We start from the raw sequence: 21747 nt of genomic DNA, 5'->3' as shown, positions 1-21747 counted from the left end.
TTTTACAAATTTTCTGAAAAATTATTAGTTTTTGAGAAATTTTGAAAAAACCGACTCGTCAGCTTGTATGCCGACTTGCCTTGGAGACATTATACGAAAATGCGTGTAACTTTTGTCGTATTTTAGTTAGACTATTAATTTAATTTTTTTTATATATAAAATATATAGTGGAACAATTTTTGTTTTTACAAATTTTCTGAAAAATTATTAGTTCTTGCGAAATTTCGAAAAAACCGACTCGTCAGCTTGTATGCCGACTTGCCTTGGAGACATTATACGAAAATGCGTGTAACTTTTGTCGTATTTTAGTTAGACTATTGATTTAATTTTTTTTATATATAAAATATATAGTGGAACAATTTTTGTTTTTACAAATTTTCTGAAAAATTATTAGTTTTTGAGAAATTTTGAAAAAACCGACTCGTCAGTTTGCATGCGAACTTGTCTTGAAGGCCCTTGTACAAAAACGCGTGTAACTTTTTTCGCATTTTAGTTAGACTGTTGATTTAATTTTTTTTATATATAAAATATATAGTGGAACAATTTTTGTTTTTACAAATTTTCTGAAAAATTATTAGTTCTTGCGAAATTTCGAAAAAACCGACTCGTCAGCTTGTATGCCGACTTGCCTTGGAGACATTATACGAAAATGCGTGTAACTTTTTTCGTATCTTAGTTAGACTGTTGATTTAATTTTTTTTATATATAAAATATATAGTGGAACAATTTTTGTTTTTACAAATTTTCTGAAAAATTATTAGTTTTTGAGAAATTTTGCCGACTTGCCTTGGAGACATTATACGAAAATGCGTGTAACTTTTGTCGTATTTTAGTTAGACTATTGATTTAATTTTTTTTATATATAAAATATATAGTGGAACAATTTTTGTTTTTACAAATTTTCTGAAAAATTATTAGTTCTTGCGAAATTTCGAAAAAACCGACTCGTCAGCTTGTATGCCGACCTGCCTTGGAGACATTATACAAAAATGCGTGTAACTTTTTTCGTATTTTTGATAGACTGTTGATTTAATTTTTTTTATATATAAAATATATAGTGGAACAATTTTTGTTTTACAAATTTTCTGAAAAATTATTAGTTTTTGAGAAATTTTGAAAAAACCGACTCGTCAGCTTGTATGCCGACTTGCCTTGGAGACATTATACGAAAATGCGTGTAACTTTTTTCGTATTTTAGTTAGACTGTTGATTTAATTTTTTTTATATATAAAATATATAGTGGAACAATTTTTGTTTTTACAAATTTTTTGAAAAATTATTAGTTTTTGAGAAATTTTGAAAAAACCGACTCGTCAGCTTGTATGCCGACTTGCCTTGGAGACATTATACGAAAACGCGTGTAACTTTTTTCGTATTTTAGTTAGACTATTGATTTAATTTTTTTTGTATATAAAATATATAGTGGAACAATTTTCGTTTTTACAAATTTTCTGAAAAATTATTAGTTTTTGAGAAATTTTGAAAAAACCGACTCGTCAGCTTGTATGCCGATTTGCCTTGGAGACATTATACAAAAATGCGTGTAACTTTTTTCGTATTTTTGATAGACTGTTGATTTAATTTTTTTTATATATAAAATATATAGTGGAACAATTTTTGTTTTTACAAATTTTCTGAAAAATTATTAGTTCTTGCGAATTTTCGAAAAAACCGACTCGTCAGCTTGTATGCCGACTTGCCTTGGAGACATTATACGAAAACGCGTGTAACTTTTTTTGTATTTTAGTTAGACTATTGATTTAACTTTTTTTGTATATAAAATATACAGTGGAACAATTTTTGTTTTTACAAATTTTCTGAAAAATTATTAGTTCTTGCGAAATTTCGAAAAAACCGACTCGTCAGCTTGTATGCCGACTTGCCTTGGAGACATTATACGAAAATGCGTTTAACTTTTGTCGTATTTTAGTTAGACTATTGATTTAATTTTTTTGATATATAAAATATACAGTGGAACAATTTTTGTTTTTACAAATTTTCTGAAAAATTATTAGTTTTTGAGAAATTTTGAAAAAACCGACTCGTCAGCTTGTATGCCGACTTGCCTTGGAGACATTATACGAAAATGCGTGTAACTTTTGTCGTATTTTAGTTAGACTATTGATTTAACTTTTTTATATATAAAATATATAGTGGAACAATTTTTGTTTTTACAAATTTTCTGAAAAATTATTAGTTCTTGCGAAATTTCGAAAAAACCGACTCGTCAGCTTGTATGCCGACTTGCCTTGGAGACATTATACGAAAATGCGTTTAACTTTTTTCGTATTTTAGTTAGACTATTGATTTAATTTTTTTTGTATATAAAATATACAGTGGAACAATTTTTGTTTTTACAAATTTTTTGAAAAATTATTAGTTTTTGAGAAATTTAAAAAAAACCAGCTCGTCAGTTTGCATGCCAACTTGTCTCGAGGGCCCTTGTACAAAAACGCGTGTAACTTTTTTCGTATTTTAGTTAATAATTTAGTAAAACGTAAAAAACTCGTTTTTCATTAATCCTACCCTTAGCCCCCCACCCACCCCACACAACTTACCAGTAAGAAATTGATTTTAAAAAATCATTGTTTTCCAAAATAATTGACATGAATAACGGCTGGTTTCATTGTTAATATCTAATATAATAGCACAGTTAATGTTATTATATTATATAACATAATCACCGATAAACGGTGATTTTTCAAAACAATTTCTTACTGGGCAAATGTTTGGGGTGGACGGGGGGGAGGGAAGGGGGTAAGGATTGTAAGGAACTAATTATCATGTTGATGTTCTGTAATTATTTTGGCCCATTAAGGGTGATTATTAAAGCCCATGGACTTTTATTGTGAGTACACTACTATCTACAACTATCTTGGGTCATGTATGTTTTCCATGTGTTTTTGAAGTCAGCAACATGTTTCTATTTTGGTATACTTTTCTTTGATTGTCGCACTGAATTTAGTCAATTCGTCTTCTATGGATCTTGGTAGACTTGGAAGGACTCTACAAATAAAACACTGGATATTCTGGTTTCATTACGTGAAAATCCGAACCTCTTAGGTACCTAGATAACATGCTTCATAGAACAAATACTTTGCAAGTCAGATGTATTATTTTAGTAAACTGCTTTACGTTACGCTGGGGACTATTTCTCTGCCTCTGGACTATTGTAATAAAATCATGCTTCGTGTGTGTAGTTGCTTTTTCTATGTAGGAACAGAGTCATTTCTAGAAGATTTATAACTTAGCTCAGGAGTGAGTTGAGGTAGAAATTAAAAAAATGAACATTTTAGTTCCACTACATTAACGATGGTAACAAAATGATGATCCTCGTCTGTGGTAGGTCAAATTTTGTAGGAACAATAACATTTCAAGAAATTTTAGGATGTGGACTAAAAAGCTTCTTTAACTTCCAATTACAATATACTTGTAGTTCTAAATATCAATAATTTTGTTTCAGTGTTCTAAAGGATGCACCTTATGGAAAACGGCCTTATCCAACTCCTGTCAACATGCATGCGTAAGTATATAAATAAATTACGGTTGTTTCGTAATACGACCATCATCTTCAGAAAAAACTGGCGGGGAATTCAAGTGCGGACCGACTCAGTCATCGAGAAATCCTTTGCAGTATCGGATGCAATGACGCGATCGGAAGATACTTCAATCAAATACGTCACGTTATCGGAAAACCGCCCGCTCCGGCCCTCTTAGACAATTCCCTAGGACCTACCTCACTTAAACTCGAATGGAGGTAACTAACTAACAACATCTATTTTTAACGTTTATTATTCTCGGTTCAATAACGACACTTAAGTATTATTTCGTTTCTATCGGTTTAAATTGTCTGAGGCAAGTCAATTATTCAATTGAGTTGTTTGGTTTATGTGTACCGGAGAGTACCAGATTAATTTGCAGTTTTCTGAAAATTTTACAAAGGAACATGAGAAATACTTGCCTATTATAAGGTCGTTTGACAGCAGTTCATACGAATTTCAGATGTCCAGAAATATCCACAGCAAGACTAACCTTCCGTTGCCAGTGGCGGTACGAAGAAATAGCAACTACCTGGCAGTACTGCAACGCCTCCTGGAATCCCGAATCCAGTTACTTTTTGGTCCAAGGGTTGCAGCCATATACAAAATATAAGGTAAAAAGACAAATATATAGGGATACTGAATCACTAGATGCGGTTATTCTTAATTTTTTCTTTATAGTTCCGGGTAGCTCTAAATTTAGGAAACGACCACGGCAACTCGATCTACTCGGAAACGAGCGTGATCATAGCCACGTTCGCGTCGGGTGTTCCGGCCTCGCCCCCGGTACAGCTCAGGGCTTTTCCGGTAGATGCACATACGGTCAGCGTTAATTGGGAACCGGGACCCTTCCCCCACGGACCTCTCCTTTCCTACGTTCTCCAGATCACCGATAGCTCCAATAGCTCTTCGGGAGGGTTCGTTGCCCGATCCGAAGTCAAGGTGGGCCGCAATAGAGCGATCGGAATGTGCACATTACGTTGATTAACGTTGGTTCAGTGACGGCATAGTATAAAACACTTTATATTAAAAAAAAAACCCAAATACCAAATTTCAATCAAATCAGACCCATAGGAAGACAGTTTTGATAGTCACGTGACCTGAAAACTTATAATTTCAAAAATTTGTTAAAAATTAATAATGATTTCCTTAATAAGCCCCAAATAGCAAATTTCAATCAAATCGGGCAAATAACATAAATTAATAAGAATAATCACCCATAAAATAATAATACATTAAATCCCGATTAGATTTTTTTATCATTAGGACCCACTGTATTGTAATTTTTGTCTAGCAAAATGTCTTGTATGGTCCACTGTGCCGCTTGAATATTATAATAATAATACACGGTAAATTCTAAAACGTCAAACTTTGACGAATTATCATGGCTATAAAAACCCGATTTGCTAAAAGATACGCATATATTCGGATTGTCCAGAGTCTCTTGAATATTTCCATACCAATTTTAGGAAGTTTTGAGCTATTTTAAGCATTTTATCAATGAAATTCTAAAGCAAGTCCGAGCCGATTCGTTCACTTTGACGCCATGTTGTCAAAACCGCCATTAAAATTGGGCGTCAAGACGTCAAAATCGGCCATTTTCACGCGATGTTTTAGGGTATAAAAAAAGGTTTATACTTTATGATTTGTGCATTAGAAAATAGTATAAAACCTTAGGAACAGATTAACATAAATTCTGGACCCATTCCAGTCGGTTTTACTAGTTAAATTTCGATTATAAAAAGGGTCTTTTTTCGGCCGTTTTCGTTGCCATGGAGACGGCTGATGCCATAGGCTTGTTGACACAGGCATTTACCCAATACTTTTACATTGGATGCTGGACCAAATAACTTATTGAAGCAAATCCGTCAATCCGTGGTGTCGATGATATGACTGGATGATTGTATTGGGGGAGTTTTTCATAGAAAATGGCGTTTTTCTGGAAAACGGTTATATTTGAATAAAAAAGGCTTTTAGTGGATTATAGCCAGATAGATGCTGGATGTCTGAGAGAAAAAACGGTTTTGGTATGTGGCATAGCCATGGCGGTATGAAGCGTCAAAGTCAAAAAATAGTATAGAGGAAAAACTGCTCTACGTAGATGATTGTAGAGTGTGTCGAAAACTTGGTTTTAAAAGGGTCTTTAAATCGCGGCCCTATATCGGGTAGTACCGTGATTTTCGCACCGAACACCTTCGTTGGTCAGACGTGTATATATTTAGTAAAATATCAAGAGAAATCTTAAATGAATTAAATATCTACCTGGGTGATTCATCATTTCACACAAGTTCACTCAAAAAATTGCAGTTTACTATATAAGTCAAAATAAACTGATTCTTGGATACTTTTTTGATATGCGGTGTCTATAGTTTCCGTACAATCATTTGTTGACAATCATTTGTTGTATACACCCTGGGCAAATTTCTGCCTTGAGTGCAACATCTTAAGACCAAGAGAAAACGACCTCGCCGAGGAAGGAAAATGTCAAAAAAATATGTTGCAAGTGCAGTTTTTTCATTATATTCGAGTTATTTGTCGTCATGTATGAGACGTCATTTCTTAATGCCTTCAAGATCTTCTTTTATGTTTCTTTTTACAGTTTCCCAGTTCAATCTTTAATTGATGTGAAAATGCCTCTTGTTCTTCCAAACCAAAAGTACTGAATCGCCTGAAAGGTACTGAATCAATGACTCAACTGCCTGGAATAAAAAAAAATTATTAATTCCAGGCAGTTGAGCCAGAAGTTTTATTGGAACTTTCAGGCAGTCAAGTGATCACTTTTAAGCAATCCGCTCTTTTATTAAAATTAATATAGGAATAATGTTTCCTTTAGGGCCTTAATTATATAATATGCCTTCATTGAACTGATCCAATCAACAAAAAACCGACGTATTTTTTTTCTGCTTATTTATGCACTATCACTTTTATTAAAATGCACTATTTTATTTTGTAGACTACTCTCACCACACTACGTAGTGCTTTAGAAAGCGAACTGCTTCGTCTGCGGCCCTTTTTGATCCTTCTCTTCTTTCCTAACTTTCTCTTTTACTAACGATGTTTTTCTTCTCCTTAAGCATGCCTTATTGTTGTAATGCATGACTATAATTTACTGAAAAAACTCTTTCATAAAAATTAATTTAAAAAACGTCATGTGTGCTATAGGACGTTCCACCCACAAAAACATTCTATGACTACCGTAACTTACAACCCAATACGAACTACACCGTCTCAGTACAAATGCGGAATAGTTTTGGATCCGGTCCAGCGAGTTCCGTGCAAGTTTCCACCCCAAAAGAGCAACAAAGTAAGTGTATTATTTATATATAAATGTTTATAAAACGTTACTTTATGTATATAGTTGCTCAGAACCAGAAACCGATCCTGATCCTCGGGACTCAGTACGGAATATTTCAGTTGGAAAACCTGCTTGGCGATAGTTTGCATTTATTTCATTCCGACGAGACACCTATTGAAGGTAAGTTAAATAGTAGTGGTAAGAGGTGTAAGAACAGATTTTTTTTTTTAATTCCATGCCGCTAAATAATTGATGCATTAAATTTCAAGCATCGATTTACTCAAAATATTTCCTGATAACTGACTCAATAAGGCAGCTCGATTATTTCATGCAGTTGACCCCACGTCTGGATTTTATCTCAACTGCCTGGAATCGCGAAACCTCTTTATTACCTAATGGCTATTAACCTCGATTAGTTTAGTTACTTTGAATTCGAAATTTGAATTTCGCGCCTTTAGATATAACGTCATATGTGTTGACAGTTATTACGTTTTGTTAGGTTGGCAGAAGTGATTGACAAGTAGAGATTGTGACTCGATTATGGCGAGAGGTATTAATTTATAACCGATTCCAAGCGGTCTACCGGTAATTACCTTTTCTTTAATAATTTAGTTCTTAAATGGTATTAACCAAACACGTCCAAGCGGTTATTGAGAAACGTGACGTCGCCAATTAGCCCTTTATACGTCATCAATTTGGAACAGTAATTACCCACGTCCGGAGCTGTTTTCTAAACGTCAAATGTCAAAGATATTGAAATAAGTGCGGGAAAAAATAAAAACAAACAACAAATTAAAAATGACACAGTACACAATGACCAAATATTCAATAAACGCTTATAAACTAAATTGTAATATAATCAGACTTGTTAGTAACTAGTTAAAATGTAATTGTCAGTTTTTCGTGAAAATGTTCATTTCATTGACAGCAAATTCCCATGGATAGCAGTTAGTGCAACTATTAGATATGAATTACCAATAGACTTCTTAAACTCATATACCTAGTCTTCATTTTTAGGTGTAGGTATCCACATTAGCAAACAACTGTTATTCGTCTCGGATGCCAATGGATCAGTATGGAGAATCCCGATCGAGCAAGAAACCAAAAACAAAACCAGAATACTGGCTCCCGAGCATCTGGACTTTTATCCACTGGATATCTCGGTGGACTGGCTCAATGATCAGCTGTACATCCTCGGTGAGGTGAAACCCAGAATTTATCCAGGAAAATATCTGATTAAGAAGTAACCAATTATCTTTATTAGCTTATCAAATTAGTAACAATAAATATATTTTAGGTGTAACTTAGATGGCTCTGGATTAACCGTGGCCATAGCGGGACTAATTAAAAAACCTACTGCCGTAGAAATAGATCCTTGCAATGGTTATTTGTTCTGGAACATACGGGATTGGACCAACGGAGGGATATTTAGTTTAGATATCTCGGATATCAGTAATGGAGTCAAGCACGATGTCAAAGCTAAGCACATTTTAACGCAATCCAACTTGGGAGCTTTTATTGTGGATTATATTAATTTCAAGCTGTTTGTGTCAAATCAGACCAATAGTACCATATTGGATGTATCTTTGGATGGGTAAGAAATCAATCCAGTATTTTTATATAATATGTATGTCATATTTGAAAATTAGTTGAGATGCTTGTCTTATCTTACTATAATTATACAGATGTCATTTAGGGTCCTTGTTTTAGTCAATCTGAGTTCAAAAAATCCAAAATATGTGCTTTTGCCTAATAGGTATTTAAGCTTGAAAAATATGATAGTATTCTCATAATAAATTAAATTCATTGGTTAGGGTGAATGCGCCTATTCTCGACCAGTTAACGTAAATCTCACCTTTCATAAGTGATAAAAAAAGTTAATTTAAGAATGCTGACATTTAGTTTCTAAAAATATTTGATTTGTATTTATTAAAACTAGCTACAAAATATTAATTATATTTATCGTTTCAAGAAATATTATTGACAAGGCAAAATGTAAAAAAACTACCCTTTTCCAATTTTCGACCAAAGGTGACATATTGTCGACCACATTTAGCCTAGTTTTTGACTGGCTGTCGAGAGAACTGGATTTATGTGGTCTATTTATTGAGCATAATATAAAAACCATTTTAAATAAATAAATTAATCAGGTTTGTTTCTAAATTTATTATAAGTATTTATAAAATATTGTAAAAATAATATATAAATTTACAAAAAAATTGGTACTTCTTTGGCTATTAAAAAACTAAGTAAATGCATATGCATATATGAATAAAAATGAGTAAAATATACTTAAGAAAAGAGTAAGAACAGTAAATTAGCAATTACAAAACAAACAAGTATAATCTCTATCAGAAATGTCATCATAAGATAGTCCAATGAAGTCTGTACATTTCATGTGGTACCACCTAGAACACTTATCACATCCGACATTTTTTTCATCTTCCTCTTCAGTATCACTTATTAAATCTTCATTGCAAGATGAACATCCTCGTTCAATTATTAAGTTATTATCATTTTCTTTTTCAAACTCTTCTGGTTGTTGAAGAGAGTTTTCATCTTTCTTTCCTGCCTTCTTTTTCATAATTTTGTTTTTATTTTTCATTTGCCTGTCCTCTCGCTTCCTTTTTATATCTTCCTCTTTTTGTGGCTTCTCATCTTCTTGTTTTGTTAACTTTAGTCTCCAAGCTTGAGAAGAAATTGCACTGGGAAACTTATCCTTTACATTCCTATTCTTACCTCTATATTCTACTGGCTTGGGGTATGACAAATGATTGGATTTTAATCGCATTGCTTTGGGAGGATGCTGAATGTCAGATATTGTTACTGACGCGCTTACATCATTAATTACGCATTTATTAGATAATTGCTCATTATTGCCGTTAACTTCAATAACATTATTATTACCCGCTGTATTTTTTGTGTTTGTTTTATCTGTTAAGGCAGGGGAACTTCTCGCCGGATAGTCATTCTCAATCGGTGATTCATTTTCTTCAGACACAAATTCTACGATAGGTGCACGATCATTATTTTTCGAGTTTTCGCCTATATCTTGAGCTTCAGGTTCAGTTATAGCAATGGCTTCTAAATTGTTTTCCAGTGTTACAGCATCGAATGATACTATTGTAAGGTCTTGCAAATTAACAATGTCTCCTACCTGAATTTGATTTTGTTCTGTTTGTAACCTATTTGCGTCTCTTTCAGCAGATTTAATTTCGTTCAATATCACTTCAACATTCATGCCATACTCTGTCAAGGAAGAAGCTAATTTTAAAATTACCTTTCTTGCTGCCATAAATTCTGCAGGTGTAACATCCTCTTCGATATTTACTATATCTAAATGCACGGTTTGTTCCTGTAATTTTTTACACATTTGGTATAATCAACATTATCTGGATTTAAAGGATACAACCCGCATTTCCGAAATCCGTTAATTATCTGCACTTTCATGTCGCTATTATCGGAGCGTTTCTTGGAATAATTGACACAAGAAATTTTGTAACACACATATTTGTGTTTTCCGGACGCGCTTGCCAGTTGCGAACAGTCGTTTTCCATTCGGTCTTCAATGGCTTAAAGACACTTACATCGGCAGGCTGTAACATGTGTGTCGTATTGGGTGGCAAGGCATACAGCACAATTTGATTTTGGTCGCAATATTCAGATAAAGCCAAAGTAATATGCGACTTGTGACCATCAATAAACAATATGACTGGACGTTGGATCTCTTTCTTGTCAAGCCACTTTGAAAAACCATTTGCTATATATTCGTAGAAAACATCACTCTTCATCCAACCACTATCAGAGCGCCCTAATATCCAATCGGTTGGCATGCTTTGAATAACGGCCTTTGGAGGACGAATATATGCGGAAACACAACTAATGGTGGGCATATTGCTCCATCAGCCGAGAAAACAATCAAAACTGTCAAATTTTCTTTATAATGATAATAAAAATGGGAAATGTCCCGTTTTCACTTGATAAGTTTCTCCAACCTTTTGGAGCTAAAACTTTTCCACTTTTTGGACAAATAGCAAATCCACTCTCGTCTCCATTAAATATACGGCTAGGATCATGCAAAACATCTGTGAAATTATTATCCTTCAAACGAATCAATCCATTTCTCGACCACCCTAGTCGAGACTTGGAAATTCGTTAATCTGATGTTCCAGATGGACGACCACCTTGATTTTCACAAAAAATGCTTTTTTTATAAAAACTAAGTAAGAAGGGTCTTCTTTTACCTTACATCAAAAAACATATTAGTTAAAGATAAAGCATGATGATCTACTTACTATTTATTAATGAGTATACCACTAGAAAATTACTAAAATCTTAGGTACACGTGCAACTGGCAAATTTACAACGTCTGTAATGGCTGACTGTTTTAAGCAGAGATTGCGTGGGAAATTTAAAAATCTCTATTACGGATGGTCGAAAACGGGAATAAGGATTATGAAAATAGATAACGAGTGCGGTTCTTGTTTTTTATTGTTTTATACATAAATGGTCGAGAATAGGCACTGGTCGGCTAACTGGCGCATTCACCCTACATATGAAAAATGGAAGGCTACTACATCGTGGTACTTTTCTTCATGAAATTTCTAATACACAAAAATTTATAAAAAAAACAATAAACTAACTTTCTATAAAAATGAGTTTATATCATTCTAAAAACCTGTACAACTCTGCCTGGTAATATAAAAGTGCATTCTATAACAGGCTGGCATTGTATAAAATGGAGTTTTTGATAAGTGCTGTGTGAGGAACAGCCTTGTATTGTTTACAGTGGGTCTTTATATAAAAAACAGGATGTTTCCATAATGAAAAGAGAAGCTAAAGTCAGCAACTTGTGCTTTAGAATTAGAAGTTTGACGGTTGCAAAATCCAGGTTTTTAGAGTTGATTATCAACAGATTTGTTATGTGGTTCTTGAAACTTGAGTTTTTCCTCCTCACCATCATCATCTTCATTTTCATTTGACGATACACTGAAAAAAATATTTTGTGAATTTACAATAAATCTACTGCTTTTAGTGTGACCATTATATTTGTTGTAAAATCGCAAAATATTTGTAATCAATAATTATTCACAAAATATTTGTAATTTAGATTTCCCTTTAAATTGTGAATTTACTTAATCTTTGTGACTAAGAAATACATTACAATTTAATATTTCAAATTTTTATTTGTGAAATAACATTTTTTTTGTAATACCACGTTGTAAATGTAAAAAATTCTCTGGTAAAATTATATTGGAATAATTGTATTTTTTTACTAGCTACAGTTTTTTGTTTAGTATTTTAGATAAATTAAGTAGCAATTTAAAAAATACAAATGATTTATTTTTTCAAAACTCAATGGAAATTCATTAAACTCAGTAGGAACATAACAAAACTACATGGTAAGTTAAAAAAAAAAAAAGGAAAATGACAAGTATATTTGAAACTTAAACTCTTCAATATACAAACAAACATAAACTCTTAAAACTCTTGAAGTAGCCAAGAACTTTGACATAGTCTATATACATTTTGGGGCCCCATATAATATCAAATATGTTAATATAGGTACCTACTTACAAGCTAAATCTCACAAAAAAAAACCCTTTAAGGTTGGAACTAATTCATTTAACATTTATGGACTCAAAAAAAAGAAATAATATAATAATTTATAAATAATTATTTAATAAAATAATAATTTATTATTCAGAACTTCGGTTAATATGAAATAACGTTTCTTTTCAAAAGATTTTGTTTTTTCGATTTGGTTCCTGCTTCGGGGTGTATTTTTGAAATATATCTTTGAAGAAACTCCAAAATGCAGGATGCTTCTTTGGGATATTCCAAATTAAAGACAAAATAAAGAGCAATTAAGCAATGCAATGCTCCTCCAAATGAGTCACATTTTTCCGTAACAGGTTCTTGTTCTAGGTATATTTTTATAGTATTGTTAGAGCCTACAAATAAAAAAAAATACTTATAAAATACCACCACATAATACAGTTCCGTGGTTCCATACCAAGCTCAAGAGAAGATTCATCAGTAATGTCCTGGAATAAAATAATTATATTAATATTAGTTTACAAGTTTTCTATTACAAGTTTATATAACCTTTACTTGCCGAAAATCTATACTAAATGCATACTAATAGGTAATAAGACATTTTCATAAAGGACCACGCACAGATTATATGGAAATTGGCAAATTGACCAGTCAGGCAATTTGACAAGTAATCATTGTTAACAGGTATTAATGTAAATATTTAACTTACTGGATACTTATAGGCACGAAGAAACAGTAAAGATAAACAAAAGGACTAGCACAAAATTCTTTATTACCTGTCGTAAGTCGAAAATAATAACTGAGTCGTCATTTACGTTGAAAATTTCGGAATCGCTTGGGGACGCGTAAATACGCACTCTCATTGGCCGCGGTTTACATAGCCGAGGTAAATTTAAGAATTAGGGTATAAATTTACAAAAAACTTTATAATAGTAAATGTAATTTAACATTATAATAGTAAAAATAATTACAAATATTATGTAATTTTATAATATGGATGTGATTTTGCAACTTTCTTCGGTAATTTTACAAATCTAATGTAATATTGCTTAGAAGTTTCACAAAGTGATTTAAATTTACACAAGTTTTTTAGGAATTTTAGTAAATACTTGGTTTATTACAAAATATTTAAATTTTACTGAATAATTGTTGTAACACTACTGAAATTTCTGTAAACTTAAAAAGTAAATTTACAATCCGTTTTTTCAGTGTATCTCCATCATTACCTTGATCTTCTTCAAAAGATCAACGTCCCTATTTACTTAGTTTTATTTCAGTAAAGACATCAAAGACATCAGAAGGAACGTGGTCCAATCGAAACTGCAAAGCGTCCTCTCTTTGGCGACGATCAACAAGATATTCTACTGGACCGACGGCAGTAACGTGTACAACGAGGAGCATTTCGCGCCGAGCAACTTGTACTACCACAATAAAATTTCCCTTTCCAGTTTGGGAAAGACGAGCTTCAAGAAGATCCTGATCAACTCGAACGGTACGCAGCCCTGGCCGATCCCGTTGAATCCGCCCACCAATTTGCAGGCGATTTTTGGGAAAACCGTTGCCAAGGCCAAATGGTTACCGCCGCATTTGCTTGGATTACAAGGTAAGAAGACTTACAAGTGAACGTTGAAGGGTAGGTTTGCAGGTGACACGACTTAAACCTTTTTGCAAACCTGTAATTCATTCGTAATCCAGACATTTTAAGTTTCTTCCTCGTTTTTTTGTTTCCAATTTCCAATTTTAGTCCAGACGTTATTCATTAATTAAAGTGATTTTAAACATTTTCCAGATGTTTGAAGCAATTCCTTCAAAGCAGACAAAGTCATGATGAATTTTTGCTTAATAAATATATTTGCATATTCCAGGCTTTCGGAATCATTTTTCGATCTTTTTTCTAGGCATTCTTTTTAGGTATAACCTGGACAGACTTGAAATAAATCAACTCGCAAATTGTTCTCCGTATTCAGTGTAAATACTGGCAAAAGCTGCGATTTCTATCATTTAACTCTGATTTTCCCAAAATCCCAATATTTGGTGTAATTGTCTAATAAATTCTAACTATTTAAAAAGATTCGGCCAATATCGTACCTTCTAGCAATTGATTTTACTGTAAAACCCCAATTGTGTCGCTTAGTATCCTTTTGACATTCTGCCATTGGATTCGGGACCTAGATAAATTTCAAGGTAAGAATACTTTGACAAGACTTACATGGTGTTCATTGCGTGCATCAATGATCATTTGAAGGACAGTACAGTTACATTGTTGACATTTTTTGCGGAGTAATTTTTTATGTCTTCTAGGCATTCGTTTCAGGTTTTACCTGGATCAACTCGCTAAAACCTGTAAATTGCCTTCCATTTATCCAACTTTAATTATCTCACCTAGTGTGCTTTTCACATTCTGCTATTGGATTCGGCATCTAGGTAAATTTCAAGGTAAAAATACTTTGACATGGTTGGTGTTCATTAGGCTTCACTGAACATTGAAGAATAGATTTGCAGATGACACGATTTCAACCTTTTTACAAACCTGAAAGTCCTCCATATTCCAGGCTTTCGTAGATGTTTCTTATACCGCACAGAGTTTTTTTCTGCTTTTCTGTACTTTATATTTCAGACCTTTTGAGCAATTTCATTCCAGGCACCATTATTTTCCTGATATTTGAAGCGATTCCTTCAAAGCAGTCAAAATTATGAATTATTTGCATATTCCAGGAGCATTTCGTCAAAATCGATGATTTTATATCTCGCAGACTGTTTCGAAACAGGTGCATTGTAATTGGTGTAGTTGCCTAACTGTCTAATAAATTCCAATGATTCTAAAAGATTCGGCCAATATCATACCTTCTAGCAATTGATTTTACTCTAAAGCCCCAATTATTTCGCCCGGTTTTCTACCTGTCTCTGGAAGATAGAAAACCCGATTTTAAAAGCCTGGAATAAAACAAAACTTTATTTTAAATGCCTGAAATCATTTAAAAATTACTTTATTAATCTGGAAAACTCTAAAAAATGTCAATTTCTAAAGAGAAATGACTGCCTGGACTTAAGTATTCCCTTATTATAGGGAACTGGAGTTTAGTGGTAGTTTGAGGGCGAGAACATCAAGAAACTTGAAGCAAAATATTGTTGAGGAACTTTTGTTCTTCAATTTTCATTTTTTAAAACTTCTACATAGCATAGATTAAGTTAAATAGTGATTACTGGTTTTTTCACCATAGAGGCCATATCTTATCGTCCATTTCTCTGTTTATTGGCAAATATTCTTCTGATGCATCCAATCAATTTATTGATTCTTCTGATTCCTCTAATTCTTCCTTTAGGGAGAAAGGCGTGGCAAAACTAGTCCTAGGAAATTTCCGTGCTCGTATAATTTGAAAGGCAAGTCCGACTGCCTGGAATAAATTATTAAATTATTCCAGACAGTTGGGGTCGAATTCTTCTTTGAGTGTAAGAATTATCCAGACAGAAGAGCAATGACTGCCTTGACTAAAATATTAATTTATTCCAAGCAAATAGGGTTTAGGGGTCAAAAACGTCCAGAAATGACTGCCTAAACTAAATTATTACTTTATTCCAGGCAACTGGGGTTAATTTGAAGTTTGAGGGTGAAAAATATCCAGAAATCATGCTAAAATTGCATGAGACTAAAGAGAAATGACTGCCTGGACTTAAGTATTATTTTATTCCAAAAAACTGGGATTTAGTGGCGGTTTGGGGGTGAGAACATCAAGAAACGACCACCTCAATAGGATGATTCTATTGATTCTTCCATTAGGAAGAGGGGTGTGGCACAACTGGTCCTACGAAATTTCCGTGCTTTCATGATTTCTGGAATTAATTATTAAATTATTACAGGCAGTTGGCATTGAATTCTTGTTTAAGAATGGGAAATATCCAGAAATAGAACAATTACTACCTGGACTAAAATATTAATTAATTCCAGGCAACGTTTAGTAGTAGTTTGAGGGTGATAACATCAATAAACGATGGACGGGATTAAATTATTGACCTCTCTTCTTCAATTTTCATTTTTGATACTTAGTCGTCGAATTAAGTAGTGATTACCGTTACTTCGTTCATAGAGGTCAGCTCTCTGTCTGTTTTCCTGCTCATTCATTTTACTTTATTGATTCTTCTGATTCGTTCTTTAGGAAGAGGGGCGTGGCAAAACTGGTCCTACGAAATCTCCGTGCAGGATTTATCGACGAACACCATAAACACCTACACAACATCCGCTCCATCCCTCAGCATAACCAACCTGACGGAAAACACGCGATACCTGCTAAAAGTGCTCGCCTACACCAAATCGGGTAAAGGCCCTTGGTCGACGGAATTCAAGGGCAGCACCCTGGATAAGACTCGAAATCCGATCATAATTTGGTCGGGAACCGAAGGGCTGTTCAAAACTGACGCGGCCATCGAGAATATCCAGACTTTACTCCATAAAACCCGGATGAGAAACGTCGGATTTATCGGGATGACTTGGTATCAAGACCAAGTGTATATGGTGGGCACAATTTTTAATATGACTCAGTATTTAGCTTACCCTAATGGTATTTAAGGTAACTAATAGCAGCAATGTCTACTGGTACAATTTAACCTCAAACAAACATGGAAGACTCGTGGATATCGATTCTGTGGGAAGCATCGCGGTAGACTGGATCGGAAAGAAGCTCTATTGGTCCAATTTGAAACAGCAACTGGTAAGTATCAACTTCCTCCTAACAAATGCACTTCTCATATTATAATCTATAAATAGATCATCCGCAGTAATTTGAATGGCAGTCAGCAAGAACCCTTGCCGATCCTGACTTTGGCAAAGGAATTACGCATTGATTCGATTAAAGGTTACTTGTATTGGTCCAGGGAGTATGACGTCGAATGTGCACACCTCAACGGTGACGATAAGATGGACTATGATCGACTCGAACCGTTTTCTGGAAAGCAAGGTATCAGTATCATCTATACGGACTTTGACAAAGTCAGAATGATTTTGTTTCAGTAATGGGTCTCACGTTAGACCTCGACGGTCACCACGTTTACTGGATAGTTCGAGGTTCGGATGGTTCTCATCTATTTCGTGCTCTCATGATGGGCTACGGAGACTCTCGCGGTATTTTCAAGACCAGAGTGGCACTCCTGCAAAGACCGGACACCCAAGGTCCCTTGTCCTATTTTAACAATCGCCTTTTATGGTTGCAAGATGAGAGAAATGCCGTCATTAGTGACCTGGATGGGAAGCATATGGCCACTGTCAGTGGGAAATCTATATGGGGACTGAATCTGGTTTATGTGGTGGATAAAACGTTACATTCTTGGCCCGGTAAGTACCTTGAACTATCAGATAGTGCGTCGATAGTAATAAGTATTTTAAATTTAGGCAATATGACAGATAAGCAGGAAACGATCAACATCGTTCCGGAAAAAATAAATCGGGAATCTGTAAAAGCTATTGGGTCATCGGAGTCCTTTAACATCACCTGGGATCCGGTCAAAAATGTTAATTATGGAACGGTGTTCTATGAAATCCAGCTGGACGGTTTGCCCGCTAATAACGCTTCTGTAAGTACCAATATTGCCTCTTAATCTATTTAGATTATACGATGCTTTTGATAGAGTTATGGCTTTCGCTATTTAATTAATACTCTTCTTAAATTGTGATGCGCCGGCGTAGATAAGTACAACGTTCGGTCACCTCGGTCCGTAAATTTCATTAATTTATGTCCTATTAATGTAAAAAATAATTAGTTACAAGTGTTTAATGTGTTATTTTAAGTAGTTCCAGCCATGGGGAGAAATACAGTTAATTCGTCAAACGCCCAAGTAAGTCAAAATCCCGAAATCCAAAAGTTGAATGAACGAGTAGAGCAAATGGCGTCCCAGTTTAAAACCGAATTTGACAGCTTTAAGAAGAATCTAAAAGCAAGAACCACATCGACATCCACTTCAAAGGATAACTCTCATTTGGAGGATATTGCTGAGTTATCAGTAAGATTTTCTACCTTTGAAAAAACTGTATTAGAAAACATAAATAATATCCGTCAAAACATTACGCAATTAAACCTTCGAGTGTCAAAACACAGTACGGCAACCAATAGAAACACCGTATTAGTTTACGGCATTGAAGAAAATTCAAATGACGATCTGTACGACGGTATTATTGATCTCATTTCTACAAAAATAAATATTCCGGTACGCAAATATGATATAAATTTTTGTCACCGGCTGGGCAGTAAAGATCAACAGCTGGCCTTAAAACCTGGGCCAGTTGTGGTCTCATTTTGCCAGAGATGGTTGCGCGATAAAATTTTCTACAGTAAACGGTCGTTGAAGGGGACAAAAGTCATGTTATCCGAGCTGCTTACGGTTTCCCAGCATAGTTTGTTAAAAAAAGTTCAAGTTCAATATAAAAACTCCTACTGGACCAAAGGGGGGCAAGTGTTTGTTGTGTTAAAGTGCTAATAGATTCTGAAGACAAACTGGGTGAACTTACAAGGAAGCACGACAACAATCAGGACCCGGGTAATTACTAATGTAAGTGTTTTTATTTTTAAGTTGGGTTCAAAGTGTAAATGTGTTGAATTGATCAAAGAAAGTTACCGACTTGAATATGGTGTTTTTTTTTCCGGTTTATTGTAATTTTCTTTTTTTAGTTTTTGTTTTAATTTTTTTTTTCAGTTCATGTATCTTGCATTTTTATGTTGTTTATATCAGGAAACTCCATATTATATTATTTTCCTTTCAAAATGCTTTTCAAAAAACTTACGCTCTCTGTGTATCATTTATTTTTTGGGTTATTAGTTATTTAGTTTGTAGTATTAAGATTCTCAATCTTCGGTATTTGAGCCTATACAGATGGGAAGGACAAGGCCTATATTGTATATCTTTTTTACTCTCACTCTATTAAAATTATAATAATATAATGATTGAAGCTTATGAACTTTTGTCTTTCATATCCAGTTATGTGTATAAGTTTAGTGTGTATATTTATATAACACTGATTAATTATCATTATTTTCATCTTAAATTACAATTATAAATTAGTTTGGTTAAAAAATAACTTCTGGTTCTAAGTTACGACACAAGATCCAATGTGGTCATTTCATTTATTAATTTTCTTTTTGATGTATTTAAATCTCAAAGATGTAATCTTATATCTTGTGAATATTATTTAAATAGGCCAAGGTGCACCTATGCAATAATGTTTAGTCAAAGCATAGTGAGTGCTGCTGTTGTGATATGCGTTTTGTTTCTATTAAATATTTGTCAGTTTTAGTGTCATGGTGAAGGGAGTGGGTGGATGTGCGTGGGTCAGGATATTTTTTATGGGGTGATGGCGGTTAATACAGCAATACGAGCGGTTAATCAGCAAGATAATTTGATTAATCAAGATTATAAGAGGGTAGGTATGAATTTTACTGTTGCGCATTCTAATATTCGATCGATGAATACCGGATTTGACGAGTTTTCAAATTATGTGTTTGATTACGACTTTGACATTTTGGGACTGTCAGAAACGTGGTTAACTCCTGAGCATGATAGCAGTAGCTTCGAAATTCCTGGATACAAACTTATTAGGAAAGATCGAGTAGGAAGGGGTGGTGGCGTAGGGATATACATTAAAAACAAATATAAAAATGAAAATATATATTTTAATGTAATTTCAGCTGATTTTGAATATGCTAGCATTAAACTTAATATAAATAAAAGATCAATTCTGTTTACAACTGTATATCGTCCGCCTTCATCTAATGCGGATCATTTTATTGATTGGTTAGAGGAAATATGTAGCTTATCCTTGCCATTTTACGATCAGGTTATCTTTGTTGGAGATATTAACATTGACTTTTTAAAACAACATTCACCGAAAAAAAAACTTGAAAGACTCTTAGAAATTTTTAACCTAAAACAGGTTATTACAGAACCTACTCGAATAAATTTTACTGCAAATAGTTTCAGCCTTATTGATGTTATTATAACAAACCAATCATCAATCATAAAAAAATCAGGTTCAGTAAGTATTTCGCCAGACATTTCAGACCATAATATGGTATATACTGTTTTGGATTTTGCCAAGGGACGTGATACATCCAGTATAGAAATTATAATAATATAAATCGGGATCAGTTTAACTTAGACGCAGAACAGCTACCATGGGATAATATATATTATACACAAGATATAGATAAAAAGATTGACATATTTAGAAGGAATATATTATTTTTAATAAATAAACATGCTCCGCTATTATCCAAAAAGTTAAAAGAAAAACCGTTTACGCCGTGGATTACAAATAATATTAAATTTCTTATGAAAGAAAGAGATAAGGCTCATCGTAGATATTTGAAACAAAAAACTGAAGCACACCTTCAGTACTATAGGCAATTAAGGAATTTCACTAAGCATGCTGTTGCGAGGGAAAAAATCACCTATTTCAACACAATGTCACAAAAGCATGGAAGAGAATTTTGGAATGCTGCAAGAAAATTAAACCTTGGCTGTAAGAGGAGCCATGGACCATTAATTAATATTTATTGTTATAAATATTAATTAATTTACCTTTCCTGCATATCCAGAACCCCCGCCTGCTTCGCCTTACTTAAATACTTAAATATGATACTCAACGCATGCATGTCTCGATTAATTAAGAAAATCTTTTTTTTTTTTTTTTTTTGCTTTATGCTTTCAAGGTTTTTGAAGGGCTATGCCACACAGGTTCTATCTTATGATGAACCTGTGTAAACGGTTCTCTATAATCGAGGCATGGTCCTATTTATCATGTATTTGGTAGGTTGTACAACATATGTATATTATTATGCTACAATTTTGTATATGATTATTTATTTACCTTCATGATAAATAAATTTGTTTTGAATTGAATTTGAATTTGAAATTTGTTCTTGAGTCTCTAGAGTATTGTCAATTATTCCTCTCTTCAGCATAACACTCACTGTGTTATTGAATGTTTCCTTTCATACAGTGCGTTGATTTGATCGCAGTTCAGTGGAGTGTCTACCAAACTGTTTTACTTGAAGAATGACAACCTACCATCTATAAAGATCCCTTCAAGGCCTTTGACAGAGTTACGAATTCGAAATTATGCCAGTTTTTTAAGGTGCATAACTTTGCTCGAGCTAAGGATTCGATCCACTAGGCTTATGCAATAGCAGAGTGTAGAATTGCCTAGAAATAGTGGTTGAGGAGATATTGAATCAAGCCAACCAATAATAATGCCTACTAAATTTCCTAATATAACTTCCGAAGGAGAATCTACAGCTTGGGAAAGTTTAGATGTAAAGTATTGGCATGTTTCGATGATGTGGACGTAGGAGCACCTGGAGCAGTAGCTAG

The 21747-nt window shown here is 33.7% G+C and overlaps 1 protein-coding gene and 1 long non-coding RNA gene across 6 annotated transcripts in view; one reads left to right on the top strand and one right to left on the bottom strand.

Moving 5' to 3' along the window:
• Positions 1 to 21747, top strand: part of LOC126745057 (proto-oncogene tyrosine-protein kinase ROS) — a 78073-nt gene that overhangs the window by 29428 nt on the left and 26898 nt on the right. For 2 of the 5 annotated variants that reach the window (XM_050452736.1, XM_050452735.1), the window contains exons 3-16: positions 3464 to 3523; positions 3576 to 3757; positions 4003 to 4153; positions 4221 to 4481; positions 6702 to 6843; positions 6898 to 7014; positions 7852 to 8077; positions 8132 to 8428; positions 13671 to 13996; positions 16548 to 16903; positions 16959 to 17099; positions 17156 to 17345; positions 17399 to 17719; positions 17777 to 17958. In XM_050452736.1, the coding sequence (XP_050308693.1) occupies positions 3464 to 3523; positions 3576 to 3757; positions 4003 to 4153; positions 4221 to 4481; positions 6702 to 6843; positions 6898 to 7014; positions 7852 to 8077; positions 8132 to 8428; positions 13671 to 13996; positions 16548 to 16903; positions 16959 to 17099; positions 17156 to 17345; positions 17399 to 17719; positions 17777 to 17958 (2952 nt within the window). Of the gene's footprint in view, positions 1 to 3463; positions 3524 to 3575; positions 3758 to 4002; positions 4154 to 4220; positions 4482 to 6701; positions 6844 to 6897; positions 7015 to 7619; positions 7782 to 7851; positions 8078 to 8131; positions 8429 to 13670; positions 13997 to 16547; positions 16904 to 16958; positions 17100 to 17155; positions 17346 to 17398; positions 17720 to 17776; positions 17959 to 21747 lie in introns of those variants that run through there. The other 3 variants (XM_050452738.1, XM_050452737.1, XM_050452739.1) reach the window with 3 other exon arrangements.
• LOC126745069 (uncharacterized) lies at positions 12497 to 13310 on the bottom strand. The gene is made up of 3 exons (XR_007663423.1): positions 12943 to 13310; positions 12851 to 12881; positions 12497 to 12788 (listed from the first exon to the last, which is right to left on the bottom strand). It is a non-coding gene; the product is annotated as an uncharacterized LOC126745069 (long non-coding RNA).

Source organism: Anthonomus grandis, chromosome 15 (assembly GCF_022605725.1).
Source record: "Anthonomus grandis grandis chromosome 15, icAntGran1.3, whole genome shotgun sequence".
NCBI lineage: Eukaryota > Metazoa > Arthropoda > Insecta > Coleoptera > Curculionidae > Anthonomus > Anthonomus grandis.
This window is presented reverse-complemented; position numbering and strand designations above follow the sequence as displayed.